This window comes from Amblyomma americanum, chromosome 7 (genome assembly GCF_052857255.1).
Source record: "Amblyomma americanum isolate KBUSLIRL-KWMA chromosome 7, ASM5285725v1, whole genome shotgun sequence".
Classification (NCBI taxonomy): Eukaryota; Metazoa; Arthropoda; class Arachnida; order Ixodida; family Ixodidae; genus Amblyomma; species Amblyomma americanum.
In genome coordinates this window covers 8685689-8711669 of record NC_135503.1, presented here as the reverse complement: position 1 = coordinate 8711669, position 25981 = coordinate 8685689, and the positions used below count along the sequence as shown (strand labels likewise).

At 41.9% G+C, this 25981-nt stretch overlaps 1 protein-coding gene across 3 annotated transcripts in view; it reads right to left on the bottom strand.

The window, feature by feature from the left end:
- Itpr (Inositol 1,4,5,-trisphosphate receptor) overlaps positions 1-25981 on the bottom strand; it is a 92443-nt gene that overhangs the window by 28080 nt on the left and 38382 nt on the right. For all 3 annotated transcript variants that reach the window (XM_077630983.1, XM_077630984.1, XM_077630982.1), the window contains exons 15-30: positions 25543-25663; positions 22457-22623; positions 21797-21911; positions 20777-20828; positions 19610-19733; positions 18665-18889; positions 16966-17043; positions 16147-16287; positions 12511-12636; positions 11561-11761; positions 10203-10423; positions 9041-9197; positions 8359-8487; positions 7446-7566; positions 6108-6265; positions 4749-5051 (exon numbers count right to left, since the gene is read on the bottom strand). In XM_077630983.1, the coding sequence (XP_077487109.1) occupies positions 4749-5051; positions 6108-6265; positions 7446-7566; positions 8359-8487; positions 9041-9197; positions 10203-10423; positions 11561-11761; positions 12511-12636; positions 16147-16287; positions 16966-17043; positions 18665-18889; positions 19610-19733; positions 20777-20828; positions 21797-21911; positions 22457-22623; positions 25543-25663 (2439 nt within the window). The remainder of the gene's footprint in view (positions 1-4748; positions 5052-6107; positions 6266-7445; positions 7567-8358; positions 8488-9040; positions 9198-10202; positions 10424-11560; positions 11762-12510; positions 12637-16146; positions 16288-16965; positions 17044-18664; positions 18890-19609; positions 19734-20776; positions 20829-21796; positions 21912-22456; positions 22624-25542; positions 25664-25981) is intronic.

The following is a 25981-nucleotide window of genomic DNA, read 5'->3' as shown; positions in this document are numbered from 1 at the left end:
AATGGTATCTTGTTATGGTGCCCTTGACAAGCAAAGTATGCTAGGCGAAAGCCGTCGTCAGGCTTCATATTTAGCTTCGCTCCACTGCATGGCAGCGGTGCGGCGCAGGAGAGATCGCAGGGACCGTACCATTGTTCTCTACTGGACTTCATCAAATCAGCTAACCTTTTTCCATTCATTTAATGTGTACTACATCATTCATCACACCTTCACCCATCATTGATGCCCTGGGGCAATAAATTTCGCTTCAAAAAAAAAAAAGAGAGAGATCGAAGAACACCCTCAAGCACACCCCGCGTTCACCACATCACATGGTTTCACAGCACTAGCGCTGCCAGCAGCTGCCCCAAGGCCCGGCAGTCAACCTGTCTTCACTCATGAGAAGTAATCATTAGGAGAAGCTCCACTTGCAGGGGCACTGCACGCTGTTCAATATATTGAATGGCCAGCAAAAAAGTAGTTCAATATACTGCGCAACTTTCCTATACTTTTACAAAGGATTTTCAAGGGATAATCTATGTGTTTGAAACAGCCAATAATTCGAAACAGCCAAGTTTGATATATTTGGGCTGGACTGTTATTTCTTCCAGATGGAATGAACTACACTGTTCGAAAGGAACTATGATAGGACCCAACTTAAGCTCACTGTCTCCAAGAAAACAAGCTGAGGGACTAGTCACGATGCTGCCCCAGCAGTAGAGTAAAAGCCAAACATCCATACATCCGAAGCACAAATCATGATTCCCTGCCCTACTTGGAGCACCTAACACATGGTGCCTCTACACTTTTAATAACATTTTTATCCCAATTCCTTACTAGATGCAAGACTTTAAATGCATAAAGTTTTGTACAGTCTTCTTCCATATTTAATGGAAAATGAACTATGAAGCTCGTGGTCATAAGCTGCAATTACTCAGGTTTAAAGAATGTTTCTCAGACAATGCATATTAAATCACGCAAACAAGCAGTCTCAAAAAAAAAGAATGCTCAAAGTCTGCATTCTGCATTGTGTTTCTTGGTGAAACAAAACCTTAAAATGAGGCCACTGACAACAGTAACATCGTGTGGTTCCTCTTCCAGTACAAATGAGCCTCTATTCTCACCAATCAGAAAGAGACCATAAGAAAAACATCACAGAGGCAAGTTTAATACAAAATGTTTGGCAGGACCCCAACAATGCTAACAGTGACAATGCCAGCACATGAGCAGATGCTCACAAAAGGAAAGCAGCAGAGGTGGGAGACAACAAAAGATCCTCACCCGTGCGAGGTCAGAGATTTCTCTCTGAGTGAGCAGGTTGGCATCAACCTGGTGGCAGTCCACAGGTGGCAGCAGCAGCACAGGAAGACAGAGAGCTGAGGCAGTTAGTGCAGCGTGAGCACAGGGAGGAAGTTACTCCCAGCAAGGGGAGACAGTATCCCCCCTCCCTTCCTCTCAGAGGGACCCACCAAAGAGAGACGCAATGACAAGCCAAGCAACAGCAACCACCAACACCGACAAAGCTCAGCAAGAAGAAAAGGCAGTGCCGTCAGAGGAATTGCACCTCCTGGTCATACATGTAAGGTGTTGCATAAACAGCCTAGCATCCCTCAAAAATTACTTAAACTGCTGACTGATATGACGATTGTGCCTTTGTGTCTATTTTGTTTGGTGTCACAGATGACAATAAGATTTGCCTAAATTGTCCAGAATAAGAAGAAAGTTACTGCCCTCTAAAGCAAGTCTTGATCAGACATCACATAATAGCGGGAGTAGCACCATCTGGTGACGAGAGTACAAAACAGGTAGCCACCAAGCAGCTCCTGTTCCCTCATTTTGCATTTTGTCTCCTTTCCAGCACAAATTACATAATGTGCCAAAGAGGTCCTGATCCTCATCAGCTGCGAGTGAACATTACAAAGGATGTGCAAGTGCTGCAGGTAAGATAATCTAGCACTGCAATCACCTATGATGTTAAAGAGAAAAGACACCATAAAACGAAACAAATGTGTAAGATATGAGAAAGAATAAACCAGCATCTTGAGTGCATCTATCTGCATGCCATGATAGTTATGTGATACACTATGTACAAGGAAGGGTTAGTGGCCCATCTATAGTGGCTGAAGATGAAATGAAAGCAGCTGCACAGAGAAGGAAATAAAAAGCACAACTGCGCACAATTTGTAGACGGGAAAAGGGTGTAGGGTGCAACACGGATCAAAGAGAAGGACCAAAGGAATATTAAGCAAGGAACATCTTAGGCTATTCATTATTAAGGACTACTGCTGCAAGAGCAATTCATGCTTGCCACCACTAAAGTAAGCGGTCCAAATCTAAACTTCATCCAAGGGACAGGTTGACGACCACATTCTTAGGTGGCAAGTCAGCACTGTGAGAGCCAATAATTAGGAACTCTTATTTTGAACATTTTGTGCCGCACAGCTGACCTAAGGAAGAGAAAAATATATTTCCTATAAAAAATATGCAAGTGGCTCCCTTAGCAAAGTCAACAGTCAAAAGTTTGTAAGCTAACATCACGAGTTCAAATTTTAAGTTAAATGGTCATGTGAAGTGAAACGGTACAGCAACTACTCCATTAGGCTTTAAAATGTAAAGTACTTTTAGCAGCACAGACTGCATAACAGTATTGAGCACCATGATTTCCTGCCATTATAAAATATGTGTGCTTCAAATTAAATTGAAAGCACTGAATTTTAGTTTTTAGCATGAAAAATTGCACTGCAGGGCTTTTCTTCAAACTATTAGGGGTAAAACCAATGAAACAAAAAAAAGCACATTACCACCACACAACAGAAGCTAACACACCTTACCAATATCCAGAAAATACCAGTGCTAAGATAACACACCAGCACCAGCAATGAAAAAATTTACATAACTGTCAGAAAGACTACCACATAAATGGGACATACCATAATATCAACAAACGAAGACACCAATTTTACTCACTTAACTTTGTGTAAACGGAGGCCAAATATAAATGTCACTGCAACAAATCAACACTTGCAAAGCTTGACTATTAGGATTTCACCTGCAGCAACACACAAATGATCTGGCTTCTAATAGTAGATCTACAACATGAGCCACCTCAGCAACTACTACCTTAACCGTTAAGGAGTGGGAACTCAAAGCTATTACTGTCAAAGCTTTGGCTCAGCCTCTATCCTAAGCCCCGCCCTTCTACAGGAGAAGAGTTTCACAACTATTACAAGTCGAGAGGACATGGCTTTAGGGGCAGCAGTACAGCATAAAAATCATCAAGTCACTAAAAGCGAAATATGTGCTGCTCTCAACATTAAATATGTTTGGATTGATGATTCACATGCTGATAAGGTGGGTTTATTCTGAGAAAATAACTTGCTAGAGAAGGAGCCACACCTAAGCGGGAATTCAACAATGGAGAAAGACAAAAAAAAAGAAAAAAAGGTACGCAAGGCGAGCTCACTCTTTCACCCTCTCCTCACAATTGCTCCCCTTTTGCGGTCTAGCCACATTTACATGGAGCGCCTGGCCACTGTGATAGCATTCTTATTCGTGACTGCCACTCAAAGACAGTAAACGGGTTGAGTGAATGGTATATGTCAGCCCATTAAGACAGGACCTGCCGTTTTTGTAACTCAACACATTGAAGGCTTGGTGGTCCCAGCTTAGAGTGGTACATCTAGCGTCTGGGTGACATGGAGGTTATAAATGGCGACTGCTACCATGAGCCTGTTGTGCTCTACCATAGTACAGAGCTCCATCCAATTGTCTACAGCACAACATAGCTACCATATTGCTGAGCATGCTGATGTCATTTACGGTGCCCTAGGACTTGAGACAGTACCTTCTCGTGCACATACTTTTGCATGGATCACAACTTTTTCCATATCGCAAAAAGCTAGCTATATTCAGGCTAACAGGCAGCATTACGTGCACCAATGCACACAGGAGCGTGCCGTTCAAACGCTTAATTAAGGAACAGTCCAGATATTTGTGAAAAACGACTTACCATATTTACACGCAAATAACACGACCATAAATATAATGCAAGGAGGAATTTTGAGGCCACACGAAAAAGAAAAAATAAACATTATGATTATAGCGTGATCACAGGTTGTTCAAGCCAACTACAGCAGAGGCGCAGAGGGCTAAAAAAAATGGCGACGACTTGCAAAAATACCGACACAATGTATATGCCACATTATCTGAGAAACAACACTTCAGAAATGTGTGCAACATCACCGACAACAGCCAAGCCTTCGACATGATAACGCATGCAGTCTTCCATACAGCAGCAGCCAATGTCATTGCCGCACCACCACTACTACGAGTTTCGCGCTGCCCAGTCCTGTGCTCGTTCGCCTTTTTTCCGTTCCCTGTTCCACTCCACTCTTTCAGTGACTACTCTTTTTCAATGTCCCACACCAGCTTCTTTCCACGTTCATGGCCACCCTCTACTTTTCTGTGCATGCCCCAAGACCCCAGGGTCATCCAAAAGTTGGCTTCTCCAAGCAGCTCGTAAGTCAGGAGGTGAAGAACACCATAACTCTATTGAGGAGCAGCGAGAAAAAAAATTACTGTTATATTCGTACCTTGCTTCTGAATATAACACAAGATATGTTCTGAAGCCGGCGAAGCTGGGGGAAAAGCTTGCATTACGTTCATGTAAATACAGTGTACCCCATGAATACAATGCGCACTCTGTGAGCAGAAGCAGGTAGGCACAAGAACTGCAGCACAAGGAGAAATGCAATGCGAGAAGCACACACCTTCTCTCCATGCTCGGTGTCGGCCATCATCTGGCGCAGCGTCTGGAGGACACGCACGCAGAGCCCTTCCTCCCGCTCCTGCAGCAGGCGTTGGGTGTGCTGCACCAGCTTGGAGACAAAGGAGGCACATCGGGCCTGCGCCTGAGGCCGTGCGGGGAACAGTCGCTGTGGCTCGTGCAGCACGTCCACCAGCACGGACAGCTCACTCTGGACCAGTGGTCGCAGCTGCTCCTCCAGCACCAGCACCAGCTCCTGGAGCACCTCGATCACCGTCCGGTCACCTGGATGGCTGCGTGACACCTCCTGCGAGTCAACACCGAGAAAAACTGTACAACAACAGTTCTACGCACTCACCTCATCATAGATATCCCAAGTCTCATGAGGGCCACTGGTTTTGGTTTGGTGTCACTACAGACAATAGCCAACTTGAATTCAAGAGAAAACAAGCTGCTATCATTAGAAGATGTTGCAGAATACAAGACTTTAAACTCCGTGTGACGATCAAGTGCAAATTAAGTGGAAGTTTAGCCTAGACGATTAATAATACGAAGGCTTTGTGATTCACCGTTATGTGCTGTTTAAGTTGCTCTGCACAAATAAAGTTTGTATACAATGTTCCTATTACATCTAAAAGGCTTCATACTGACAGGCTCTATCAGCAAAAATTTTTTCAGGAGCCAGTACTGGTTTCTTTGAATGCCGAGCTTTTTATATCTATAAAAGGTCTAGGAAATATTTGCTCAAAAATTTCATAGCTGAGCCATAGTAAAAATTCTGCATCAAAAGAAATAGAGTATGTATGCCAAGAAAATGGCATTGCCAATAAGAGGCATTATTTTGCAGGACAACGTGAAAGGTTCCAACATAGCAGACAAGCATAACAAAAAATAATTTATCCTCACTTGCTTTCAATGTCACAAGCTCCATTTTCTACTCATTGTGCACCCATATTGGCTGTTATATGAAGAGACTTCCACAACAAGCCTTAATCCACAACCTGCATGTTATGGCCAATACTATCCAGTTATGGAGCAAATTTAACCTGATAACATAAAGTGCCCAAAAGACGTACAACAGTGTTACTTGAATCTTTGATCAAAACGAAACACAATGCTAGACAAAGCGTCATGAGAGACCGGATTTAGTGCAACAATGCCAACAGTGTAAGTAAGCAAACTGCTAAACGTTCTTCTCGTAGGTTATCAAAACCCAGAACAGCAGCACAAATGCAATGCAGGAAGGCTGGACAGGTACACCCATGCGTTAGTGGAACTGTGCCATTCACGCTGACCCCTGCGAACTGACTGGCCCAGCAGCATGCAGTTTCAGAGCAGTGCAGCTAGCACAAATGAGACGCACGTTCAGCCTTGGTGAAGACTGCTCCACGGGCTCGCGCTTGGGTGCCCTGGCAGAAGACAGCCAGGCACGAGTGTGCTTGCTGATGAGGGCACTCTTGTCAAACATGGCCGCCACCTGGGACTCCAGGTCGACAGGAATGGCAATGCCACGGCTTTTGGCTGCAGGCGAACACAACGTTGTACTAAGTGATGTGCCATAATGCAAGCTGTAAACAGCAATTCAGTCAGGGGCATAAATATACAGAGGGTGTGAAAATACATTGAACAACCCATGCTTGCTAGAATAAATTATAAGTACGAGCAGAATAGAAAAAATAGGAAAATTTTCTGAACATTTTATCTTACAACAAGAAGGAAATAAACAAGTCTAGTTGGTACAGCATTTCTATTAACGGCAACTTGCTTCACAGGAACTTTACCACAAGTGGAGGAAAACGCTGATAGAACAGTTTCTTCAGCTGAACTAGATTCATTTGTTGCGCTCTAGTGAAACGAAGTGCATTTGAGAGGAATATCTCATGACAGCTGTTAACGTGGCCTCTGGCCTCGACTATGCTATCAAGTCAATGCACCAAAATCAGTCATGTAGAATTAGAGCATATGCAAACCTCACCAAATTATAGGAGAGTACAATAAATGTTTACACCTTATTTGAAAGTTTATCTTTCAGTTACCCTGTTCAGCCAAAGTAACATGAAATCATTTCCAATACAAAGGATTTCTTAAGCTCTTGCCAGCTAACAATTTCAATTTTGTGTAGCTGTAACCTCTGATGAGTTTTCTAGTTACCATCACTTCTACTCTGCCACCTTAAATACACACCTTCAAAAATAATACACATAAAAAATGTCAGCAGGACATGTTTAATCAGCAATAAAATGCACTAAGATAACTACGATTAGAGTCAGTTTTGTATCATACAAGTCTTTCTTTTCTTTAGTTACTTTAAACTATCCCAATTTCCTTCCTTCATATTATTGCTTCCAAACCATTCACTCTTGTTTCGCATTAAATCTGCAATGTTTGTCAGCTATCACTCTTTCACAAATACACTCAAACTTGGTCGCTCTATATTTGTCAGTGCAGAGACACATGCTAGCATTATAAATGCAGAGGCTAGAAATCAGAGAAGTTCCCCATGCATTTCTTCATAGTTCCTATTATCCTATTGCAGTAACGCAGCTCGTAAGAACAAACTCAACATTAACGAAATCAAATTAGTAGAAAGAGAAAACAAAATACGAAACTTACTTCACCAACATAAAACTGTTGCATGATGAAACTAAAATTGAACTGCAGAGAGAAACTACCAAGGAGAAAAAAAAAATGAAGTGCAAACCTATCTCAGCCAGGGTACGTATGCAACCCTCAACGTTCATTCGCTGCTGAAGTGAAAGCCACGTGCAGGTAGACAACCGAAAAGCTGCTTGAAGAAGCCGCACAAACACTGGCTGATGGGTCTGCAAAAAAGAGCATGATGTTACCCTCACAAGACACAACCACAAAACCAAGTGCCAGCCACAAATCATGCCAGCAATGCCACTTACCTGACCCTGGTTATAAGAGCAGCATGTTGAAAGAAACGCAAGAAAACACACAATACAAAGAATAAGCTCACTCACAATATGCTAGAAAACATGCGTGCAAGTACACCACCATGCTGTCATGCTGTGAGCTTCATGAGAGTGCTGAGTAGGACCGGACATCCCAAGATTTTTGAAGAGCAATAAAAACTAGATGATGGGGCTAAAGAAAGTGAACCAGTAACAAACTATATGCTGCTTAAGCACGTGAGCTTGCGTCATGTTGTTTTGCCCCAAATCACTTGCCCTCTTCTTCATAGCCTTCAGGCTTCAAAGCACATGTCCTGCACTTGTGCACCAAAAGGCACACTATTTCAGTACAGCCTAATGGAAGGAGGTGCCTTGTAAGAAAAGCAGCACCTCACGATTATCAGCATGACTGTGTCTGCACAAGCCCTCAATTGCAAGAACTTTGCAGTTCGAGAAAAAAGTAGTGAAAGCATACTTAACAGGAACAAGCTGTCAAAATGAAAAAAAAAGACAAAATATTAACCACTTTAAAACAGCCCATGTGGTGCTTTACAGCAGTTCGGCAGTGGACCATGCAGAAGAATTCTCCGTGCAATGTGCAAAAAAAGAAAAGGAACTGACATTCCAGCCTTCCAGGAACTTTGCTGTCCTTCTTCCTTTGCCTCATAAGATCGATACATATCATTATGAAAATCTCACCTGTACAGTGGCACTCTGTTCTGAAAAAGGCGAGTTGAAGAAAGTGGTGATGATGTTCATGACTGAGTTGGTGACATAGTTCTCTAACTGTTGGTCAGCATGACGCCGGTCGTGTGTAGCATTGCAAACCTGTTGAGCGTAAGATTTAATATTTGAACATAAGCATCTGCATGCTGAGTAGGCAGAGCATGATGGCAACAAAAATGCAAGAAAGTGACAAATGTTAAGAAACAAAAGACTTTCCTCATCTCAAAGTGCACAATAACAATAAAAAATTGCCTCATGACAGCTCATTAAATATACAACACAATCTGCAAACAGGGTTCAGAATTTTAAATGTAGCCTAGCGAAGACAAGCACCTATTCAGATATGCTACAAAGACAGAAACTTGGAGATACAAGAAAAGAAGGAGACACCTGGTTCCACTGGCTGGAAAGTATGCCCTCAAACTCTCTGGGCACACCTTAATCCTACAAGATAGCTGTAGCCAAGTAGTGAAATAGTTATGCCACACAACACGGTCACCACACTAACAAATGTTTGTAGTATTCTTTTTGCCATCAAATGCAAAAACACAATGCAACACAGCAAACCAAACGTAGGTCATTCCACATGTTATGCAAGCATAAATTCTATAAGCAAAATTGTCACATGTGGAACTGTAGTAACAATAATACATGCCATGGCCACGTCGACAAGGAAGTTGTCGAAAAGTGTCCATATGTGATGGGATGCATAGATCTCCTTCATTTCCACTTCCGTGTCAATGAAACAGTGTGAGAGGAAGTTGATGTAGGCATCTTTGACCTCGGGAAGACAGTCAGGATGGGATACAACCCTGCACAAAAGTCATGCACACTAGTTGAGGGCAAACAATGAGTATGGGATTAAAACTACACATGCAACTTTTGGTGTTAAGTATTTAGATGGTTAGATGGTTAATAGCACCCTTTAGAGATAAGCACTGATGTTACATAAATGGGCACGCTATTCAAATCAAACAATATGTATCATCTTCCTGTGAATGTAAGGAAACCAGTTAAGCTTTCTTTATCAAAACATGCAAAACCATGGACTGCCTCAATAAGGTTTCTCCTGAAGGCAACTTTAGCAAAAGGTAGGTAGCTCAAAAGTTCTCCTTTGGCTTGTAGAACTAAAAGGCTCAAAACTAATTAGGAAGATGTTGAATAAAAATAAAAATGGTCCACTCTTTTCAACATGCTTTAGTGTTTGATATTTTCAGAAAGCTTTCTGTGAAAAAAACTAAGATTACAGTGATTAAATTTACTGCTGTCAGAACCAAGTTATTGTCAAAGTAAGAGTCGACAGAGTCAATTTTATTACTTGGCCTGAATTAAACAAAAAATAACCATTTTGCACATTTTCATTTTTGCTGCCCCATCCAGTTTCCCATGTCAGTGACATATGTATGTACAAAACACTTGAGGTGAAGCACACACACACAAGATGTCAGTTCCCTTTGCTGTTAAGATCTGGGTGAGCATTTTAAAATGGTTAGACAACCCACCCAACCTTTGGCAGGTAAAATTTCAATAGAGAGAAAAGATGAATTTGTGGCTCAACAAAACTGATGTCTTTCATCAGATACCACAATGTGACCTCCTTGGTAACACTCACTGAGCTTTTATTGAACTCCTTATTAAACCCCTTTAAGTAATGCTGACTCAAGCTGCAACAGCAGAGCCTTTGCTGAATGCAGATGTGCCTGTGCTCTTGGGAAGCTTTCCTTTTTGCGCACAGCTTGCGGGATTACCACAAAAAAAGTGTACATCTTGCACCATTCCCCGAAGGCAGCCACACAAACAGAAGAGGCTGAGTGTACCTGCAGATGTCGTCGAGGGACAGCAGAGAGTGACACTTTATCTCAGTGAAGACATTTTTCCCCTCGGTGCAACTGGCGAGGAGCCGGACCAGGTCGATGTGGTAACGTAGAGGTCCGCCAGGGTCAAGCCGCTGCCTCTCGGAGCGCATAAGCTCCACCAGCTGCTCCGAGGAGCCTTTGTCGTTGTAGAGCACTAGGGCTTCTTCGCCTGCACCCACGAGCTGCGCAAGCGTGCAGGGGTACCAATCTTATATGCACTGGCAACCACTTGCCCCAGCAGTGGCCAAGTAGAAATCTAAACTAGGGTCTACATTGAGCACAACTGACGTCAGATGCAAAAACTAAGGGGAGGAAAGCCAGGGATAATGGGAACTATTGCGATTGTGATCTGGACTTGTTTAATGAATACACACAGAAAAGCAGCTTGAGAAACGTTGCATCAATCCTTTTTTTGCTACTCTGAACAATAACTGTACCAGTAAATTGCTATATCGCTAAACAGTTGCTCCTGAAATGTACAAGCCCCTGAAAAGGCACAGTTGGATTTATGAGTATGAACTAAATTGTTAAAAATGACTATTCAAATTCGTCATGAAGCAAGGAAACCCTGGGGCTTCATTAAAAACCACAAGTATTATGGGCTCCAAGAACATCATAAAGGTCCCACACAGTCTGTTGAAATCTGATTTTAGAGTCACTCTTGAAAGGAATTCCTATCACCACAACCTTGAAATTTAAGCACTAGAAGAAGGTGTATGGTAATAAATGCTGAGGAGAAGGAGGAGTTAAAGAAGAAAGGAAAGTCACCACGCCTTTCTCTTCATACTTTCCATCTATTTTTTTTCCTTCCAGCTATGCTACCCTCTGCATGCCAGTTACCAAACGTTGTTTCATATAGCTCAGAAAAACACATCACAATAAGAAACCAAAGCAAAACACAAGACAAGCTTGCGAATACATGAATGATGACATTAATCAACAGTAAAATGCTTACTGCTTCATTAAGGGCAGCAACATTGAATGACACATCAAAACAAAGATTCAAGGCACCATTATTTAATGTTATTAAAACAACAAGATCAGATCTCTGTTCCTTATTTTTTGTACCACATTCACTAATAAGATGTGATGCTAGTTAAGAGAGTGGTTCATGTACTTTTCCATTCCTCTTGTGTTCTGCATGGTCCTGCGGCATACTTCGAAAAATGTGCCAAATATCATGCAGAGATACACAGCTGCACTTCTTTTATCGGCAAAAGACATGCGTTCATTCAGCCTGCTCTGGCTTTTGTGTCTATAAGAGCCTTTTCTCCACATGTCAAAATCTCAGGACATCACAAGACAACGCGTGTACAGACCTCCTGCATGACCATGTCTTGGCACTTGCGGACATACTGCCCCTCGGCCTTGACAACTGTCTGGAGGAACTGCAAGTACTGGACGTGACGGCCGTGGGTCTCAATGCAGTGTACAAAGTGCTGCACCACTCGCTCGGTCACCTCGCTGCACAGTGCTACGTTGTCCTTGAAAACACTGCACAGTGTTTGGGCCTCCAGTAACTGCAAGTAAGAAAATGAGCACCACTGCAGCATCACACAGGACAAAGCCACACCACAATCCTCTATAAAAGTACACAGTCAAAGACATGCAAGCAAAAGTGGACAAAAAGGCACCGGCAGAGCATTCAGTTAGGATCCGTTCTCTGGAGGCCAAGTTCACCATTAACTCTGCATTGTATTTTAAGTATCCTGGAAAAAGCAAACAGGAAATTTTTCCCTTTCTTGCTTGATGCTGGCCCCATGAAGCTTAAGCACTGGCTTGGCTTTGTTTTTAAGATAGCCTAGCAGGTTCAGGTGATGCTATGCTTACATACCACAAAGCCCGCATAGTCGAGGAAACACTAAAATGAGCCGGAAAGCAGGCTAGTGGTTTCGTGGCTTTTAATTGTGACGAAAGTTTTTTGTGACAGACATGAGCCGTAGGCCCAACTCTCACTGATGGCACAAACTTTTCAATTACATGCTTCCATTTCAACACAACATTTCACTCTTCGCTTGAGATGCCAAGAACTGTTGTATCAATTAATGATGTACTCTTCAGTTCAACTACAAGAACAAAGCCCCTCTTTACACCATTTTAATACCAGCTGGTATTGTTCAGACACCTTTGCTCAGCTTCTAAAACACCAACACCAAATTTCTGCTTCACATCCACTTTTGGCATAATAAAGCAACATGCCAAAAGGTGGCAACCATGCGTCGATCCAGACAAAGGAAGACAGCCCCAAAGAACTTATTTTTCTACTCACACCCGGTGTGAGGAAAAGGTCAATGTGCTTGTGAAGCAGCCCCTGGTTCTGGTGATTCCCTAGGCAAAAGTGCTGGAGGAAGTCGTGCGCCAACCGCATCACCTCGCTCATGCGCACATCTTCTTTCTGCAACGCAAAAAAAAATGGCCCATCACGGTTTGAGACGCACCACAACCTATACTCCATTTCATACATCAGGTGCAACGTTGTCAAAGCTAGCGCTCTTGTTTGTGCTGCCTGCATCCGCGACCAAAAAGTATAGTGCATTCCATGTGGTGAGCAAAACATAGCAAATGAATATTCTTTATTCAAATAAAGCTCACAATGCCTACGTGACATTATTGTTGGAGCATAAGGTTTTATAAAACAGATCTGCTACTTCTTGCCTCAGTATTGACGCAATGCTGTACTTCACACAGCTTTTTCGACAAAATAACACTCATCCTTTCAAGCAAAAACATCAGTAGTACTTGCATACATCTAGCGCACAGGCACAGTGCACCATTGTATTCGAGGAGTGGATAGCTGAATCTGCGTATATATGCAGCCAGCGACAAAGTGTGCTGCAGTGAGCAGCGAGCACGGAGCAACGCCGAGGTTGAATGCAGGGACTCAACTTGCAAACTATTTTCTCACTTAAAAAAAAAAATGTTGCGATTCAACTTCCAGGAATAAATGCCACTGAATGGTACTGTGCAACTTACAATCTTTCATATTTTTACTAGGACCACCTAATTATGCAATAAAAGACTGAATATGCTTCGAAAAGCAAATTTTTTGAAACTGAGAATTTTTTTGCTGGCACACCTGATGTTTTTCCTATCTGAAGCATTTTTATTGGCTTCTTTGGCTTCTGGACAATTTGGAAAATAAGGTGGAATTACTACAGTGAGAGCAAAAAATTTGGTAAAAAATTTCTAAATTCCATGCTTCTGTACCTTCTTCCATGTTTTATATTTAGAAAAAATAATAACAAATTCAGTTAAATTTAGTGCATATGAAAGCATAATGCCTTTTATTTATATGAAAACATTTCATAGCCACATGTAAATAATTTTTTTTTTTTGTAAGACTAGGTTTCGCTACTGCTTGCAAAATTGAAGTGGCGGCCATGACATTAAAACTTTTTTTTCACTAAAAAGAAGCTGGAATAATGTTTGCGATAGCAATGCAATATGGCATGAATTTTTTTATAAAGAAACCGAAAATGGTTGAGTGCAAAGTCTGGATCAGTTGGCATGGAATGACCAATGACCCATTTGGCTGTGGTAAATTCTCAACATAGGAAACTTTTCATAGGCTTCTTGCCTTAATTTCCTTATGGTTGCAAAATAGGTCACCATTGCTCATTTCATAACTGTGGTGTTCATTTTCAGTCTTTCTACACTAGTTTTTTTTCTGTCACTCTCTGGTTGCTTTGGGAATGTGCTAATATCACTCAGCGATAGTGATTAGATTACTTCTGCTCCCCAAGCTTGCAACTGCATTCTCTGCTCTGTACATTCTTCATTGATGGCCAAGCATTTGGGCCCTTGGGTATGTGAACAAACAATGTGAGTTTTCTGTAAAATTTACGAACAGAAATGTGCTTCAGCTACTACACAAGTTCCTTCTATTTTTCTTTTCTTGCCTCTCAGTTAAGCAGGCTCAACTAATAAGGGCCCTACCTAAGTGGGGAAGCAGCCCCATATCTTTTCTGTGCATAAGCTCCTCTACAGACATGAGATGCTGGTGTAAGTAGCACAGCTTATGCTCTGCAAAATCAAGTCAGTTAATGGGCATCACAAAGTTCCACATGACACTTTTACCCACAGCATGACTACTTTGTCTATAACACTGTCTGGAACCAGACTTTTATCATATCACTTGAAGTTTAAGCTGCAGAAGAACAGTGCAGTCATCAAGTGCTTGTCTAGAGTATTCGAACGACACATCCGGCTATGCATTTACAAGGATCGGTGCTGCCTGGCAGGCCTGATATCGCTTTCAAAGGCATGAGGAGTTAAACACAATCCACGGGAATGTGCACGCATGCCTAGGCCACCCATAAATGATGGAAGTATACTACCAGGTGCGTCGCTCCAGATAGACGACTGTACATGCATAATAGGTTGCTTGTTGCATGGGATTGAATGGAAACAAACAAAGGAAAGTGCAGTGCAGTGGAGGTGCAATGCATTGTGTTGCGTGTCCCGATGCTGGTAAAAGAGGCCAAAAATAAAAGAGCAAAGAAGGCAGAAAACAAAGCACATGAAGGAATCCATGAGAAAGTTCAACAAACTTCAGCATGAAAAAAGCTTGGCTGCAGCCACACTAAACGCAAGCCAAGTGATCATGTAGTGCCTTTATGAAAAAATTATTTAAAAGAAATGTAAATGGTACGAAGTGGTCAAGGCAGTCATCTGACTTTAATCCACTCGACTGTCCTCCCATGAAAAACAAGGACGCTACCAGCAGTGACCTAAACCTTCACTGCCTACAGCAGGAATGGGTAAAGTTTGGTTTGGTCTATGGGGGTTTAACGTCCCAAAGCGACTCAGGCTATGAGGGACATCGTAGTGACCCTGCTTTGGTCACTGCTCAAGTTCCTTTAGTCATGAAGACCTGCCTTATTCTACTTAACATACTTCCGCAAAAGAGCCAAGTCACTGGCAATATCCTGAAATGCTAACTGCATTTTAAAAATAGATCTGTTTTCCATATCTTCACAGATATTAAGAGTACGTCAATTAAACATGCTACTTTGAGAATTTTTTTTTAGATTTAATATATGCTTAATATCATAATGCCAAATGTCTCATTGTCCAATCTTGAATGTACCTCAATACATGCATTTCTGCTTACCTTTCCATCATTTAACATCTGCAAAGCATATAATAAGCAATTATCAATACATTTTGTTAATTCAGAAGTAAGTGTCATCATGATAAGCAAAGTTATATTTTACTTGTGTGCTACACACAACGGCACTGCTTCTTGGTGGCACTATAAAAAAAAAGAGGGGCTAACTTTCAAAAGAAATAGCCATTCACACTTCTGTGATCTAACAAAAGGCTGCAAGATCAGGTGCACTACAAATTTAAAATAATGGTACTGGTTCATTCTTTTGGAGTAAAAGAGGCATGCTGAAGTTGTATTGGAGCAGCTGTGTAACAGAGTGACAAAAAAATAAACATATAGAAAGCAAATAAACCATAAAACTTAAGAGTGGCTTCCTTTCACGTTTTGCTGACAGCAGGCAATCTTTATTCAAACTAAAGCAATCTCTTCAAAGAGGCAGCTTTTGTGTGAAACATTTAATTAACCTAATTAACGCCCTTTTTGCAGAAAGTTTCTCATACAGTGTTCTTGGTTTCAAAGCATCCAATAAACATAAGACGAACAAAAAGCATAGCCAGACAGCTGCAATTGAATAATAAGAACAGAAGTATTTAACTCTCCTCTTTCTATTCCTTTGTTTCATTAAGACAACTGACCAGCTGTGCAACAAGCTGCAGGCAAGCAAAGGCAGTGAATCAAGCAAAGAGCAAGGGACCAAGACAAGCACGCAGCATCACCATTTAAGGAAGACAAAGGACTCAGCTGCAGTTCAGCGCATGCATTCCACAAGACCTGGGAAAGTCTGTCCTCCTGTACCTTGTCGTAAGGAATTTGCAGCAGCTGGAGAACAACAGTGTGTGCTCCCATGTTGCGCAGCAACCGTTGCTCGTGCTTGCGAGGCCGCTTGGTGCCGCCCGGCCCCATCTGGTAGCACAGCTTCGTGAAGCGCTCTAGAATCTGGAAAACCACAAGCAGCTTCACACTTGGGCAGCATCACAGTACATTTTCCATCAGTCCAGTTAGTAAAATTTGTCAAGTGCCCACACGGTCTCAGAATGTTTCCAAAAGGCCATTCTAAAGTTTAAAATGCTGATACGCAGAACCTTATAAAATAAGACCACTGCAAGGTTCCCTGACATATGGACACCCATCTGAACACTTATTTTAGTTGTAAAAGTTCACCACTGGAAGATTCAACTTTTATCAGACACCTACACAGCAGCTGAAGTAAAAAGAACACACATAGGTTAATCATCTACTTTATTTATTAATATACCACAAATTAAAGTGACACTAATGCTGCCAGAATGAGATAAAACATTTAATTGCACTAAGTCTAGTGCGCAGCAATCTGCTGTTAGTGATTCACCATGTTTTTTACATGGTAAATGGTGAGCTCCCAAAGAATGAATTTATGGTTGCAAGGTCAAGCAATCCAGTCTGCCCAGATTGCAGGCTAATAATGCTGCTGCTGATGTATCATCATCAGAAGATGATGCATCAGAAGAGAACATGTGTTAATTCATGAGAGAAACAGGATGCCCCTACCGCAGAAAAGATGCACAGAGTGATATGACTACACTGGGCATAATGTCACTGGTCAAGCAATGCTTGGCAAAACGAAGCAAAGCCCACCTGACGGATGGTTGAGTAGTTGTCTGTTGCTGCTGGCGTGCCTTCAAGCTCCCCAGCCTCCTTAGCAGGAACAAGTTCCTGGACGAAGACACAAGAGCAGCTGTGATGCTAATTTCACAAACTGTGCAATGGAATGATCTCAAGCACATACACAGAGATCCTTGAAGTACGCTATACTGTAGTTTGCTAAAAACTCATTCCAACTGCCACAAATTGTGAACTGCACTGTGCTTTGGAAACCTAAACTGCACTTGCCAGGAGTGGCTGTAGGCCAGTTCAACCTAAGGCCCTTCAGACTTCCAATAATTACAACTTTAATAAACAATTGCACCATGATGCAAAGTATTTCATGGTTAACTGCCCTTGGCTCCCATTTATGTTTACAACAGGAGCAAAGGATGCTGAAACTGTCTAATGCTGTTTACTAATCAACACCACAAATATAAGCACAGAAAGCAGAAACCAAGTCAAGTACATTGAATATGGACAAAAGTTTCATACACCTGCTTTTAATCATAATAAGAACAATTCTGATGTTTACAAGCAACACTTGTGCGAATGTGTATACAGTGGAGCCCACTTATAACGGCCGCAGTTATAACAAACACTCGCTTATTTCGAACGAGGGTAGTCCTGTTGTCAAGACATGTACTAGAGCAATGGCACTGCATCTCAGATACAGTGAACGACTCTGACAGCACAACTCGGTTAGAGTGAACAAAGAGGCCCCATAAATTCGCCTCCGCACTTAAAAAACACACACTTCCTGCAAGACCAAAAAGCGTTTCATGGCTACCCCCGACCCCCTTCTAACACAATAAAGTGGCATCAAAAAAGCATTAATAATTCAGCATAGAAACTGCCAACCAAGCGCGCACCAGCAGGCTGCAGTGTCAGTCAGCGCATACACTGTGCCGTTTGGTCTATCAAAAGTAGAAGCCCTGTGCGTGCGAAACAGGGGCAGCATTGAAAGCATAGAACAATTGCACACGGCCGGTGATCAAGTAACGGCAGCTATCCGAGATCTTTGACTGCCAGTCATGTGGTATACCTTCTGGCCTAGCCGGTTCTCCAACTTTTTAGCTGCTGCCAGGCGGAACCGGTGTGCACACAACAGGTAGTGCAATTGATATGTTCTGCATGCACGTGCCTTGCACAGCTTCGTTGCAGCATTTGTACAAACTTGTCGACGGTCAAAGATGGGGAGGCCGACCTACCACCAGTTGTCAAGAATGCTGATATCAAAATAAGCGATACTGCATCCCTTCAGCAGCTCAGTAGAATAAATAATTCGGGGAAAAGTACATGACTACTCCAGAGTGCTTGGAAAGCAGTGTCATACAGCCTGCATGAAAAAGAGGACCTGCGTAACAGACATTTAAAAGAAAGAAACGCCACTTTTGCCTGACTTGACCTTTTTCGCAATCATACGGTAAGTCCACTTACTACAAACCTCGGATACAACGAATGCGATCCCCGTGACCGTCATGTTAAATAAAAGTGGGCTCGACTGTATTTACATGAAAATATCATCAATCAGTGAGTGGAGGTGAAACGATTAGAAATAAAAAATGCAGCAGTATAAAGAAATGTTAATATGCATATCATCGTAAATATAAACTTGAGCATCAATACGCCAACAACGAGGACATAAAACAAATTTTCAAGAATGTGAATGTGTGATTAGGTCAAGCCTCACAGGACGTAGTGAGTCGCCCTGTAAGACGAGCCTCTTGTCAAGCTCCTGGTCATGGTCTGGGTCCTCGTCGCGTGCCTTGAAGACCCACAGTTCAGACTTCTCCACCAGATTGCGCAACTTATCCAGATCAGCCTTGATCTGCTTGTAGTTGTCCACATCGCTAGCAGACACAAGCAGCTGCACCTGCTTGAATGCTTGCAGCACCTCCTGGCGCTGAGTGAAGTGCTGTACAGGGAAAACATCAGAGGCGCTTTCAGCTAGGGCTAGAAGATTTCCTTTGTGTAAAAAAAAGGAGAGCTCAAAATCAGCACATTTTTTTTTTTTAACAGCAGCAAACAAATTAAAACAGAATTAGGACTGCGGAGTTTGGGCGAAGCTGTCCAGCTGTATTCCATGTAGCCTATTCTTCAAAAACACCATGCCCAGAAAGCTTACGGTTACAGAATAGACAGAACTATCAGGACACAGTTTTGACACTCCTTTAAGACCTTTGTATAAAGTAAAGGTTTCAAAGCTGAATTTTCAATGAAGTACCAGACCTTCCAATAAAATTCATATGGAATAAGCTCGCATGCGCTGCACCAGCAAAAACTTTTGTGTACCTTTGTGCTTTGAATACCTTCCACATTACAACAAAAAAAAAAAAGACTGCAACAAAACTACTGCAACTTCTTCTAGGCTTATTTAGCACAGTAGCTCTATCATTTTTTTCTGCAGCTAGCACTGTACAAGTGAATAGAAGAGCCCGTCAAAACATGAGAAACAGCATGGAAGTTGCACCCCTAGTCACAACAGCTGTGTTAGCAAACTGCAACGAAAAATTGCAGGTCGCCACTTGCTCACTATGAGATGCATATAAATTCAAAGGCTATGAAATAAGTGCAATAGAATGGTGTGACAGATGATTTGCTTAATGCATAATTGCCAAGAGAAAGCTGTGCACACCTTGAAGAGTAGATGCAGAGCCCCTGACACCAGTGGAGGGTAGTCGTGCATGGTCAGGTGCAACAGCACGCGTAGAAACGTGCGCCCGCCCTCACCATCCAGGTCCACATCCCCCAGGTCCTCCCTGCACACCGGCAGAAACAGTGGGCACTTGTGAAAGCAGAACTTCAGAGAACAGGGCAGAGAACGTGACTTCCCGTTGCCAAAAATTGAATGCACATCACAAAACGATGCTACATGCTGGCCCAGTTGCCTGACCCAGAAGTCTGCGAACTAAACAGCTGCATTCGAGAGCAGTAATAAAATCATTCCAGCACCCACCTCATTGTGCTACCCTTACGACTGAACTTTTATCAGCCAATAATGTTAAATGGGAAACACGAAAGTTTTGGAGCATGTCTGTCATAGGTTGAACATTTTTTAAGCTGCATTCCATTGTGCCTCAGAAGCGCCTCCAGCAGACAGCTGGACCTAAAAATTCATACCTTTTAGCCCGCTGCACAGAGAAGTGACAGCAATACCCTTCTCATATTTATGCAGTGAAGACAGTATGTTTATACACGCTCACCATGCTCTGACTAGCCCTACACCAAGCAATGGTGGCTGCTGCACCAATCAGCGCAAAGTGCTGTTGTGTGTGCAATGCCACGCGTACACATGAGATTGGCTATCTCGATGAGCCGAGTGATATGTAACATTGCACTGTTGGGACATCACAAGTGGTTTCAACCGCACACAGCACTAGTGCTCAAAAGGCTGCAAAGCCTCTCCGATACAACTATCACTTTAGAATAGAAGAAAAATATGCCATTTAGCATTTAGAGTGCTGAATGCAGTTTGCATTAGAGTGGAAACTCGGCCAAGATGCTTTTACCCAGATGAAAAAATCAATGCTTCAGAAAATACAAAATTGAGCAAAAATATACTTTGGCACAGCACACTAACATTCCATAGCATGTGTGGCATGTTTTTTCCATGTGCACATAGAGCTTTCTCTGACTGAATGCAATGCTGGCTTGGTAGTTAGGCACTCTGCTGCTCAGCAAGACTGCAGGTTGAATTTCCTGCAGCAGCAGTTGCATGCCAGTGGAGGCAAAATGAAGGAACGCTCGCACGCCGCGGTTTCATTGCAACTGCAGTGGTGCAGAGCAGTCAACTGCCACTCACGTGCCCCCGAAGATGGCCTCTGCTTCCCTGCCAATGCGCTCCATATCCACACCTGCAGCAGCAGAGAATAGATCAGCAAGTGCTCATACACAAGACAGGCACAAAATTATACACTACCACACAGCTCTGAATCCTGCCAGGGGTTTTTGTTACAAGTAATTATCAGTGAGCAAACAATTTCACACATGCACACATAACAGACATAAAAAAAAACAGAAAACTGATGTCAGGTCAGTCAGTCAGTTTTCAAAAAAGAAAATCACATAAACAAAAAATATTTATACAATTTGTATATAATTTATATATGCAGATTGTATCCACGTATAATATATATATAAATCTGTATAAAATTTGTCATCCAAAAATAAATTTGAAAAGAACAGCACCAGTTCATATGTTGCACCAAAGGTCCCTCTGCCCGAACCCACATGGAAAACAAAATACAAAAAACAAAGAGCACAAGCTGTCTTTTTCACTCTGTCCAATGTATCAGATCGAAAGGAGCAAAACCGAGGACTTGAGCCATATATGATACGACGAGAGTGTTGTGTAAACAACCCAAGTTACCTGGAGTTGCATGTTTATAGCTGTCTGAATGAAACTAATTCAGAAGCCATTTAATGCACCTCGACCTCTTGAAATGCATTTGTGTTGGAAATTTTATTTATTTATTTATTTGCAAATACTGTTGGCCATGGGGCATAACAGGTTTCCTTTTCATTATACAGAAATACAAAAATACGAAGTCATCGCCATATACACGATCATATTTCTTGCAGCGTAATGTTTTCCGTTTCTTTTTTTTTTCCCCCGGAAGTAGTGTTAATAAACATTCACTTTAAAAACATAGTTATTTCACACCGAAAAGGAAAAAGGAAAACTTTTCTACATTCCCGGCCTTCATCTTAGGCGAGATGTAATTACGAAGTGGTTAGGTATATGACATTAAAAAATAATAATAAAAAAATAATAATGAAAAAATAAAAACCTAGGCAAGCTCTCCTCTCCACGATTACACACCTTTGTCGCCCACGACAATGGTCTCGTCAGCTTTTTCATGGCTCTCCTGAAACTCCCGCTTGAAGATGGTCAGCAGCCCCGTGATGCGGTAGTCCAGCCTCACGTTCAGAATGAACTGAACATGAGAAAGCAGTCATAAATGTAAACAAAAAACAATGAAAACTGGTTCTTGTTCATTAAGACAGCTCTAATGAACACTGAATCAATAGTGAAGATCACACATGGCATTAGACCATGACAAGCATGTCACGCACAGAACGAAATGTGTGTTGTCATCGTTTCATCCACCATCCTTTCTTTTTGTTTTGCAATATTGTTATCAGGATGAAGTACCAACTAGCTTGTTCTTTAAGTTTGTTGCCCTTAAAGTAATGAAAACGCAGTTGAACTGAAGAACCAATACAGAAATAATATGGCAAGGAAACGAAATGAAATTTAGACATTCAGTGTGTTCAATGACGAGCTAAAAGAACAATAATCTGCACTAGGATGTTACTGATAAGTTTGCACAATAAAAGTGCCAAGCACAAAAGTGTCGAAGGCTGCCATTAGTTTAAGTCAAAAGTATTGTGGCAGACAGAGGAGGGAATGAAGACATAGTAATAGCAGCACACTACATCCTCGAGTATAATCGCAGCATTACGCCACGGTCACACTTGCCTGCAAGATCTCAATAATCTTGAGCTTCGTGTCCATGACAAGGGTGTCCTCTGCAGCACTTTTTCGGGGTGCTGGCGTGGGTGTTTTAGCCATGGAATTGGACCCAAGCACCATGTTGGTAACAACTGTGCCGACGTCTCCCAGGGACTTAAGCACGCTACCCTGGGCTGCAAATGCAACCACAGCATTTCCATCACACAGCCATCACATGTGTCAGACAGCTTACATTTACAGACTGCTAGCTGCCCAAAATAAGCCCAAAGTGAAGAATAAAAAAGCCCATGCAACAAAGACGAGGGAAGGTTTCTCACTTCTCACGTGTTTCACATGCAGTTATTTCGTTCTCCAGGTTGAAAAATAACAAGCCCAAAAAAGCTTTAGTTGCCTGCACTGTTTTCAGAAAAGGAACACCACTCATGCATCCAAATGTACCAAATTTCTGGTGTATAAGTCAGGGTGCAATTAAACAATAGGACTTATATCCAGCGAAAAATAATGCGCCACCATGCACTACCTTTTGCCAGGCCCAGAGACTACGTCTGAAAAGAAACTTGATGTGTAAAAGAGGAGAAATTCAAGTTATACAGTTAAAATGCTATCATACTGCTATCATACGAGCAGAATCACATAACCGAGCCTTGCATCGCTGTTACTCATCATGACGCCAATGACGCCGCCTGTGAGGTGAAAGAGCTATGATGCGAAATTCAAGTAGTGTGCCGTTGGATACCCACTGGAGAATGGGAACCGAGCAGCAGAGAGGCAGCTTAATGTGAGCAAAAAAACTGTCCGAGACTGGCAGAAACCAGCAAAAGCACTCCAGTCGATGAACCCAATAAAAAGATCCAACCACAGGAAAGAGGCACACTGGCTAGAGCTCAAGATCATCTGTCCACAGCAGCTGTCACAAGTGTGTATTTTCACCGCATTCTCTAAAGAAGGGATCCTAAATGCATTTTTATAGGGCTTATACACTGGTGCGACATTTTTTTTTCGGAAAAATTGCAGTTTCCAGGGGGGTGCGACTTAATTAATACACCGGTGCGACTTATACACCAGAAAATATGGTAAGTATTCATTGCAGATCAATACACACAAGATATATAATTTAAGATAGCACAGCATTTTCGCTGGCCATGCCTCTTGTTCTTCTTAGGTACCATGCATATTAAAAACCAACCCAATAGCATTCCCTACCACAACAGCACATAAAGAGTTTTTCACCAGTAAATAAGATTACATTTATGATCAAATAATGCTTTTTTAATGATTCACAAGTCAAAATCTATAACTAATCTGCAGCTATGGCCCGAACCCCTCTATAGTAAACTCACTCATGCCAGCAAAAACATTTACTAAATACGCTGTGCTGATGTCACTGCTCTGAAGACGGTGTCTGTCAATTGCTAATTTGGATACTTATTAAACACATAGTGTTTAGAAATGCCTTCCATCCTGCTCTACTCATTCCATTATGTCTTAATAATTTATTTGCAGTCATCACATTTTATGTTATGTTTATGATCAAACTGCCTTGTTGGAGTATCTTATTTGTGGAAACATAACACGGTCATGAATATAATGCAAATAGAGAGTTTGAGTCCATATGAAAACGAAAACTTTGCGTGAACATGGTGTTGTCTTCCATGGCCTCAGTGTTAGTCAACCGAGCCAAAGTCCCCACGCAGTGCCGCCACGCTTACACTTCTTGCCGTCGCTGCTTCGTGCTTCACGCTGCCTAGTGCTGCAATCCTTTGCCCTCTTTTTCCCTTCCCGACTACACTCAACTCTCTCAGAGCCTTCCCTTACTCAGCCACCCATTCCGCATTCTTTCAAGTTCATAGTGGTCTTTTTTTTTCATGCACGCCACGCACTTTGTCTCATGACCCCGAAGCATTCAAAAAGTTCGCTTCTCCTTGCACCACGAGCCTGGCGACTAAGCCATCTCAGAAAGCGCCGCTTTAAAATTAAATTGTGGAGTTTAAGGTCCTGAAGCGACACATGAGCTATGAGAGATGCCGTAGTGGAGGGCTCCGGATTAATATGGACTATCTGGAGTTCTTTAAAGTGCACCAACATCACACAGCAAACGGGTGTTTTTGTATTTTGCCTCTATTGAAATGCGGCCGCCACGGCCAGGATTTGATGTCGTCATCGATATCGATTTGCGTCCAAAAGTTGGCCTCATATTTATGTTTTTACTGATCCATTACTCCAAGATGACCTAGACTGCTCACGTGCCACAAAGTCAGTATTCCAAACGAAGTACACTGCCATGGCCAAATACTCTTCACTATAACCATTTTTTTATTAAAGATGTGTTTACTAAAGACGAAAAAAAATGTAGAGCCGTCTATGGAAGGCAAAATGACACTGCAGTTTTATTTTACTGTGCCCATGTTTATACTAGTATATGCGAGTTTACTACAGAGGTGTTCTACTAACAACCAAAGTTTCAGAAAGCACAACAGAACAAAATAAAAACAGCCTCATTCTAGTGCCATGTGCTAATGAATTCAAATATGCTGATTGCATATGAATAAATATACATGTATTTATGTGCTTGTGTGAGTATATGGCAAAAGACAGCATCAGTAGAGTGTTCTGAATATTCATGTTTTGTGTATGTTGAAAAACTATTAAAAGAAGTGCCTATTTCAAAAAAATATGGACTTTACAATGAATGGTATAAGGAATATAACAAAATGCAACTTATTTTTAGTGACTAAATATGCCAAAATATAGTTTCAAACATCAGCTCCAGTAAACGCATGCCATCCACGGGTAACAGTAAGGAACATCAAATGTTTGTGCTTTTGATTAGGACACTGACTCTAAAACAAGCTCCTATGTCACATTCACAATAAAAACACAGACAAGTATCACTTCTGGGAACTCCATGGCCAAGAGTATAACCAAGTAAAATAACCCCAAGCCAAACTCATGCATCAAGACACAAGAACAGATGCATATTAGCCATTCTACTCACACTGCGGGTCCTTTTCAGTGGCTAGTTTATAGATATAAAAAAAAAAATGGGACAAAGATTAGCAAATCCAGACTATTGGCTATGACCATATTCTCACCATTGGCAATGGCAGCTTCAGGTACACAGTCAAGAATGTTGAGCAGAGTCTTGGTGAGGCGAAGAAGGTCACTAAAGCTGTAGAAGCCAAAGTAGATGAGCTCTCGTGCAAGTTTAACGACCTGAAAAATAAAGAATAACAACAAGAATGGAATACATAACAGCTTTCCAAGCCTCCAAAGTGAACATAGAGCCAACAATTGTGAGCCTTTAATTAGCAAGTAAACGCTTCACACAGAGTTCCAAAGAAGGTGCGGCTGACCAGTTGTGAATGATTTAAAGACAACAGTGCAGTAACCATTCACAGCTGGTCAGCTGATGTGGGTGGTCAAACCTTGATATAACAAACATTGGTATCATGAATTGCTGGCGATATAAAACTGATACTAAATATTTTAAACACAGTCAACTCTTGCTTTTCATATTGAATGCAGTTTGCC